The following is an 8,656-nucleotide window of genomic DNA, read 5'->3' on the forward strand; positions in this document are numbered from 1 at the left end:
TGTGTCCCCATGGATCCATACACTATCACCACCAGCTTCTTCTGCACGGTGCTGCTACCGCTTCTTCTCCTCCTCACAGCCCTCAAACTATGGGAGTTATACTGCCTGAGCCGCCGGGACCACGAGAGTCACCTACCGCTCCCCCCGGGCACCATGGGCTTACCTTTCTTCGGAGAGACCCTGCAAATGGTGCTGAGGGTACGTACCGGCATTAACGCTGCCTGACGCTGTGCACAGGACTTTATTGCTGCTGGTGATCGGGCTAGACTTAGCTTTGCTTTTTATGTTTTTATTACAGAGAAAGAAATTCCTGCAGATGAAGCAAAGGAAATACGGGAACATCTACAAGACCCACCTGTTCGGGGCACCTACCGTGCGCGTTATGGGTGCTGACAACGTGCGGCAGATCCTGCTGGGGGAGCACCGGCTGGTGACAGTCCAATGGCCGGCATCTGTGCGCATCATCCTGGGAGCCGGCTGTCTATCCAACCTGCACGACGGCCAGCACAAGAACATGAAGCGGGTGAGTGCTGCGTCCGTGTGCTGCGTCAGTGCGCGTTTTTTCTGATCTCTTTCCTTGCTGAACTGATATGATCCTTTATCAATCCGGGTGTAATTATCAGCCCATATTAACCCTTCCCATGCTGACTGAGCTCTCTTCCCCCTCTACAGGTGATCATGCAGGCTTTTACCTGGGAGGCCCTGGAGAACTACATACCTGTCATGGAGGAGGAGGTGAGGAGCGCCATGGATCTGTGGCTGAACAGTGGCCCCTGCGTGCTGGTCTACCCGGCAGTCAAGCGCCTGATGTTCCGTATCGCCATGCGGCTCCTGCTGGGCTTCCATCCTGAGGACATGTCGCCAGAACGTGAGCAGGCGCTGCTAGACGCGTTTGAAGAAATGACCCGCAATCTCTTCTCGCTGCCCATCGATGTGCCCTATAGCGGCCTCTACAGGGTAAGTGCACTTAACTTTTCCAAGCTGACAACAGTGCTGTGAATTGCCGAGCAGCGTTGTCACCCTGTTTGTTGCCTTAGTAGGGGCTTATTTTACAAAGACAAGTAGGAAAGCCCCCATAGGGTGATATAACTTGTCCAAAATGTTGTGCCTTTTCTGTGTAAGGGATTTTTTTCTTTTTTTAAATAAAGATGTGACAAAAAGGCTCCTAAACCTGCACAGTTACCATAGTTACACAATACACTAATGGCTGTGTGTAAAGCGAACTATCTTAAAAATATATATTTTCTTTTAATTATACATTTGCAGGTAATATGTAATACTAGAATGCAATTTAGCGGCCTGTGTGCAGTACTATTATAAAGGTAATTCATAGTTGCTACAAACAGCCAGATTTATATTGTGTGTTTTGAAAGGGACAATTATAAATAAAGATGTGTGACATTTTAAAACTCATGAATTCAGTTGCCATAGTTACCAGACTATAATATGGTTGTGTATAGTGAACAATCATTAGTGTAAAATAAAAAAACTTATTTTTACTAGAATGAAGGTAACTGTGTTGAGAACTAATATGAACTTACCTTATACAAACAGCCAAACTTATATAGTGTGTTTTGAAAAGACAACTATAAATAAAGATGTGAAAAGTTTAAAACTCATGAATTCAGTTGCCGTAGGTACCAGAATATAATATGGCTGGGTATAGTGAACAATAATTAAAAGTGTAAAAAAAAATTATCTTTACTAGAATAAAGGTGACTGTGTTAAAAACTAATATGAAAGGATCTATATTCCCTTTCTGTGTGATGTTTCTGCTAGTTTAGTAAATCTCCCTATTTGTTGTTGCTCCTGGTGACCTCGTCATGTATTACATGCTGTCTGTGTGTTGCAGGGTGTGCGTGCTCGTAATGTCATCCATGCCAAAATCGAGGAGAACATCAAGGAGAAGCTGAAGATGGAGCCGGAGACATCCGGCAAGGATGCATTGCAGCTTCTCATAGATCACAGCCGCAGGAATGGCGAGAAGCTCGACTTGCAGGTACGGCCATAATGATCCCTATAGTAACTGCAGCTTTGTATCTATGATAGACGTTTTGTATCCAATCCGTTGGTGTTACTGCATCCTCTAATGTGCCCATCTCTCTCTCAGGCACTGAAGGAATCTGCCACAGAGCTCCTTTTTGGGGGTCACGGGACCACTGCCAGCGCTGCTACATCCATCATCACTTTCCTTGGCCTTAATAAGGGAGTTGTAGAGAAAGTCCGGGAAGAACTTGAATCTAAGGTAAGAGGATTTTACTTAAAATGGCATTATACAGTGCTTTATTAATGAGAAAAAGGAACTTTTACTGGTTGCTATTGGTTACAGCACTTAGTGTGGTCATTTGTTTCTGTACTTTTGTATACAGACTTTTATTGTATGGAGGGTCAGTATTAGAATTGGGGTGGTCTAAAGACTTCAAATTCTTGATCTTATTCTTGAGCATGTGCTTGGCTACCAGTTAATGACCGGTAAATTCTATTTCAGGGTCTCCTATCCAATCAACCTGGAGAGAGGAAAGATCTGAGCATGGACATTCTGCAACAGCTAACCTACACTGGCTGCGTTCTAAAGGAAACCCTCCGACTCAGCCCTCCAGTGCCTGGAGGATTTCGGGTTGCTCAAAAGACATTTGTTCTAAATGTAAGTATGAAAATGGTGACCTGGGGAAGGGTAGCAATTGGTTGAGCAGCTATAAAAAATATGCAGTATGAGCCACCTACTCAACAGGTTCCAAGACTATATATTCAAATCTATCCCAAGGATAGAGCCCAGGCTGGTTTCCTAACATACGCTGCTGTTTTATTGTATGCCCCCTCCCCATTTACTGTTCAGGACACTTTGATGTAATGGTAGTGAGTTCACAAGGTCCTTTATAGCTGTGCTCAAAACATCTGAAAACTTAAGGGCGATTTCATGCCTGTCAGCTGCCTCTTGGTGACCCCAATTAGAGCCTTTTTTACTGTTTTATAGCCTCCTGTTGAACAGGCTGGTGCTGCATGTCACACCTCTATACCTGCATTGACTGCCTTATTCTAAAGTATACTTTTTCTTCCAGGGCTACCAAATTCCTAAGGGCTGGAACATCATCTACAGCATCGCGGACACTCACAATGCCTCTGAGGTCTTCCCAAATAAAGAAGAATTTGACCCTGACCGATTCCTTGCCCCCCTTCCTGAAGACTCCTCCAGATTCAACTTCATTCCCTTCGGTGGTGGGGTACGGAGCTGTGTGGGCAAAGAATTTGCCAAAATTCTCCTAAAGATCTTTATAGTCGAACTGTGCCGAAATTGTGACTGGGAACTCCTCAATGGGCCGCCAGTCATGAAGACTAGTCCCATTGTGTATCCTGCAGACAATCTGCCCACAAAGTTCGAACCTTTCAACAGCACATTATAAATAGCAAACTTGTTACATATGTAAAAATTATATCCATTATATAGCATCTTATTATATGTATATAATGTTTTTATAACTTTATATTTAATTTGTACAGTCACTTATTTATCTTCTCCCCTATAAAAACTCAAGCACTTGTGGGGAAACACCCACAACTTTTCTGTAGATATGTTTTTAGTGATAATGCCCTCAGAATGTACAAGTGGGCAACATTGTAAATGTGTACTGTATATATGAAATTCATGATTCAAATAAAGAACTTTGTTCTCATGACATTGTACATTGTGTAGTGGTGGTCTCTGGGATGTGGGGTGGTCTTTTTTTGGGGACTAGACCTAAAATGGGATGACACATTAGTGGGGGGTTGCATTGACAACTGTATAAGGCACATCAGACATTGACTGTATAAAGACCAATGAAATTGGTGCATACATTTTGTGTAATGGATTCTCAAAAGAACACAAAGAAACCAAAAATAGGCTATTTAAAATGTTAACTTACTGTAAACTAGTTTTCATCACAGGCAACACTAATTGGTCAAACTGGACTGTTGTTTGGGATGGTATAGCACCTTTGGTCTGGCTTCTACTGTTGACCGAACCCCCACTGGGGCCATTTATTGCAATGACCCTTTGTAAATTGTTCCTATCAGGTCCTTCAGCTACAAGTAATGTATTTGTCTGTCCCATTACTTCTGGCGTCTGTTTCCAGGTACTGAATACTGGTTGCTTCTTGAATGATAATTATACTAGAACTCCAGATAGGGGTTTGTTATTGGGCTTTTATATATAATATATATATATATATATATTTTTTTTTTGGGGGGGGGAGATTTTTTTTTATCATTAATGCCAAGTACATTGAGGCAGATAAGGGCTCCTGACTGGTACACATACTTGCTGTCAGTCATTGATCAAACAAAGCCAGAAAGCATGGAACCAGGAAATTTGGAGAGAGCTCAGCCAAAGCAGCCCCAAACATTATGGTTTATAGTAGATCTGATTCTGTTTAGCATTCTGTTTCATAACTAAATGTCTTTTTCATACTTTTTATTTATCTTCTTTGCTGCATCTCATATTTGTTTACAACCTTTTCATACCTACATGCATTTTTATAGTAACACAGAATTCCAACTTTCTGCACCACCTGCCAATGAAGCACTAGACAAGGTGGGGTCTCTGGGCAATTTTGCCCTACTTAAATATATGGCCCTGCATACAGATGTGCCTATGGCCCATTTAGAGTCTTGTTTTTTTTAGAGGTTCCCCCAATTCTCACACTGCACACCCTATCATTCTATCAATCAGAGTTCTGGAGAAGATTGGGGACCAGGCAGGTATTCAGTTTGCCCTACTTTAAATCTTGCTCTGCTCACTGATGTTCCAATGACTCCTAATTGCAGGTTCTTCATTATTTTTTTTTTTGGTGGGGAGTTGTAGTATATAATACTGAAAGGACTGGAGTCTTATTGAGAAGAATTTGGGGTTGTAAAAAAACACTTCCCGTAGTATTTATTGAAGGGGTAAAAGGCCAAAGCTTTGAATAGAAATCATGGAGAAACCTGACTCTTGTGTGAATGAACTGTGTACACAGAGAAAAAAAATATATGTAATATGATGTAACCACTAACAAGCAGTGCTGTAGGATCATTATCATCAATAGGGTTTGGATAATCCCCAGCACCTTCCACTTCAGTATGAATGTACTCTTCAGAAAACTTTCCAACCCTGTTTACCCAAGCCGAGCTTCTTCCTAATCCCGAAATAACAGTTCAACAGAAATGTATTAGGTGAAATAATTCAAGGAAGGAAAATCAAGACTTATCTGCAGGCACATGGCTGACATGACTGATAAAATGGCCTTGTTCTGACCTGTTGAACCTTTGTTAACCTTCGTAAAAGCTTAGCCCTGTCACTCCTTCTATCTGTAGAAGCTCATCTCCCAGGCTAGACATTAACCTCCCTAGTTCAACTTGCCTGTGTCATGCTATTCAATGGTTTTTTGTCTTGGTTTGAACTGTACTTTATGTGTTGCTCATTGCGTGCCATTTGTATTTGAATCTCACAAATTTGTGTGTATGTTTTCCTATGGGTCCCCCAAGCTATTTTCTTATTGTATTATTTATAAGTTATTTCAAGAGGAGAGAGCGAACAAATCAGTGCCTTGACCCACCAAAAATCCGATTTAGTTTTACTGAAAGATGTTCATTTCAGTAATAGTTCCCAAGCTTGTGGCTGCAGTGTTATGATCTGGGGTGCCTGTAAGTGCCGATTTATGATCTAGAGTTCCTGTAGGGGTGATGCTATGATCTGGAGTTCCTGTAAGGACAATGCTAGGATCTGGAGTGCCAGTGAGGGAAGAGTTATGTTCTGGGATGACTATGGGGGCAGTTTTCTGATCTGGGGTGTCTGTAGGGGCACTGTTATGATCTGGGGTGCCTGTGGGGGCAGTGGTATGATCTGGGGAGCCTGTGGGGGCAAAATTATTATCTGGGGTGCCTGTGGGTGCAGTGTTATGACCTGGGGTACCTGTGGGAGCAGTATTATGTTCTGAGTTGTCTGTGGGTGCAGTGTTATGATCTGGGTCTCTGTGGGGGCAATATATTTATCTGGGGTGCCTGTGGGTGCAGTGTTAGGATCTGGGGAGTCTGTGGGGGCGGTGGTATGATCTGGAGTGCCTGTGGGGGCAGTGTTATGATCTGGGGTACCTGTGGGGGCACTGATATGATCTGGGTTCATCTGGGGGCAATATTATTAAATTGGGTGCCTGTGGGTGCAGTGTTAGGATCTGGTTGACCATGTTTTTCCATCAATGGACTTTTTATTCCTGGTGGCATGGGCATATTCCAATATGACCAAAATATTGGAGAGCGTGATTTTTTTGACCAAGCAGTATATAATGAAACAACTGTCAAATGTACGTACAATGGTTGCATGCAGGAATACCCCAGGACCATGCTGCCACAGTTTCATCATTGTATCTAGAGAGGTGATGCCATAACAAAAAACTAAGACCTCCTTGTATTGGGATGGAGAGGGTTGTGATGACCTCCTCAGCTCAGATACACATTGAAGGTCACTTATAATCAAAATTCTCCATGAAACCAGAGGCAGATGTTAATGTTTGCTAGAGGGGTCAGAGCTCAGGTCAGCATGACCACCATGCCAAGGGTTCATTTCATTAAGTTGTAGAAGTCAGTAAGGGTATTCATGTTATTACTAAGCACCAAAGAGGACCAGTCTTTGGAAATATGGCATTCATCAAACTTTTACTGCAGGTTGTGCCATGCCAGAAGTCTTAGAATGAACAATGTAGATTGGGCTATCAATGGTTTATCTGCTGTAATAGAAAGAGATAACTCAATAGACTATATAGTCAAATCAAACCATTTGACTAAATATGAGGAGTCCTATTATTTGCCATGAAGTTAGTTTCATGCAAAACTTACAACAATACTAAATCCTTATAACTGTCATTCAAAGCCATAAAGATTGGACTATTCTTGAGTTTACCATAGTTGCAAAATTTACTGGATAGCCTTAGAAGTTCATAATTTCTGCTCAATGCCTGTAGATGACCTTTACCTACAACAGCCCTTCAAATTAGGATAAAATATTTGAAAATAATCCCAATTTAGTACACATAGTGGTAACAAGGCCATCTACGTGCTTATTAGAGTCTTCTGAGTGACCCTCTCATATCAGCAGAGGAGAGTTTATTGAAAACAATGTTGTAAATTAATTCTCCCTTTCCATCACCCTGGTTTACAAATGAAGAAGCGAGTTCACGGAGGAGGCGCTGAGTGACATTATTAATTTGAAAGTGATGTTCTTTAGCAAGCCATCAGTCAGTACAGCTGGACATATAAGGCTGCCCTCTGTGTAGAGGTGATCCGTCAAATCTGGAGGAAGCCACAGAATGTGATTCATGAATTGAGGTCCTCTCGGTTACATGTGATATCTGCCACTTCAAAGGATCGTGTTCCTGTCTCTGTCCTTTTGTGCGTTCCAGGGACATGGTTAATAAGTGGACAACTGCTTTGGGAGGGAAACATGAATTCACTTATTTTACGAAGAGAAATAGAGTTCTCTATCTTGAAGAGTCACCACATTAGATTTGAATGGCTTTCAGTATACAGTTATGAAGATTGTAGACCAGAAAAGTCCCCGAGCCTATAGGGGTGGTGTAAGGATCTAAAGTGCCTGTGGGTGCAGTGTTTTGATCTGTGGTGCCTCTGGGGGCAGTGTTATGATCTGGGGTGCCTCTGGGGGCAGTGTTATGATCTGGGGTGCCTCTGGGGTCAGTGTTATGGTCTGTAGTCCCTGTAGGTGCAGTGTTATGATCTGTAGTGCCTCTGGGGTCAGTGTTATGGTCTGTAGTCCCTGTGGATGCAGTGTTATGATCTGGGGTCCCTATGGAGGGCAGTGTTATGGTCTGGGGTGCCTGTGGGAGCAATGGTATGTTCTGGGTTGCCTGTGGGGGCAGTGTTATTGTCTGTGGTGCCTGTGGGAGCACTGTTACGATATTTAGTTTCTGTGGGTGCAGCGTTAAGATCTGTGGTGTCTTTGGGTGCAATGTTATGGTCTGTAGTGCATGTGGGAGCAGTGTTATGATATATAGTCCATGTAGGTACAGTGTTATATTTTGTGGTGCCTCTGGGGGCAGTGTTATGGCATGTAGTGCCTGTGGGAGCAGTGTTATGATATGTAGTCCCTGTGGGTGCAGTGTCATTATCTGTGGTGCCTCTGGGGGCAGTGTTATGGTCTGTAGTGCATGTGGGAGCAGTGTTATGATATGTAGTCCCTGTGGGTGTTATGATCTGTGGTGCCTCTGGGTGCAGTGTTAGGGTGTGTAGGGCCTGTAGGAGCAGTGGTATGATCTGGGGGTCCCTATGGAGGGCAATGGTATGTTCTGGGTTCCCTGTAGGGTCAATGTTATGATCCGGGTGTCCTGTGGGGTTAGTTTTATGATCTGGGGCACCACACACTTGGTTAATAAAGAAGTTTGTGCTGGGTAGTATATGGAAGATATGTGATATGGAATACCACAAATGGTAACATGCCATGCTATGAAATACATATGGCACATTCTCTAGGGGAGAAAAAAACTGCTGCACCTCTGATGCAAAACATGCAAAAGGAAATCTAGATGAAGGCATCATATGCATGGGCATGTTCTGTGCAAAGTGGGATAAGGGAACTGACAGAACAGGTAAAATACATGGAGGGGTGTGATGTGTGGGTATGGGTATAATA

The 8,656-nt window shown here is 42.9% G+C and overlaps 1 protein-coding gene across 1 annotated transcript; it reads left to right on the top strand.

The window, feature by feature from the left end:
* Nucleotides 1-3,681, top strand: CYP26A1 (cytochrome P450 family 26 subfamily A member 1). Its single transcript, XM_072424540.1, has 7 exons — nt 1-198; nt 299-523; nt 673-957; nt 1,853-1,999; nt 2,111-2,245; nt 2,489-2,644; nt 3,060-3,681. Exons 1-7 carry the CDS (start codon nt 10-12, stop codon nt 3,399-3,401), a joined length of 1,479 nt encoding a protein of 492 aa, XP_072280641.1. The 5' UTR covers nt 1-9; the 3' UTR covers nt 3,402-3,681.
* Nucleotides 3,682-8,656: the final 4,975 nt, after the last annotated feature.

This window comes from Pyxicephalus adspersus, chromosome 10 (assembly GCF_032062135.1).
Source record: "Pyxicephalus adspersus chromosome 10, UCB_Pads_2.0, whole genome shotgun sequence".
NCBI classification, from domain to species: domain Eukaryota; kingdom Metazoa; phylum Chordata; class Amphibia; order Anura; family Pyxicephalidae; genus Pyxicephalus; species Pyxicephalus adspersus.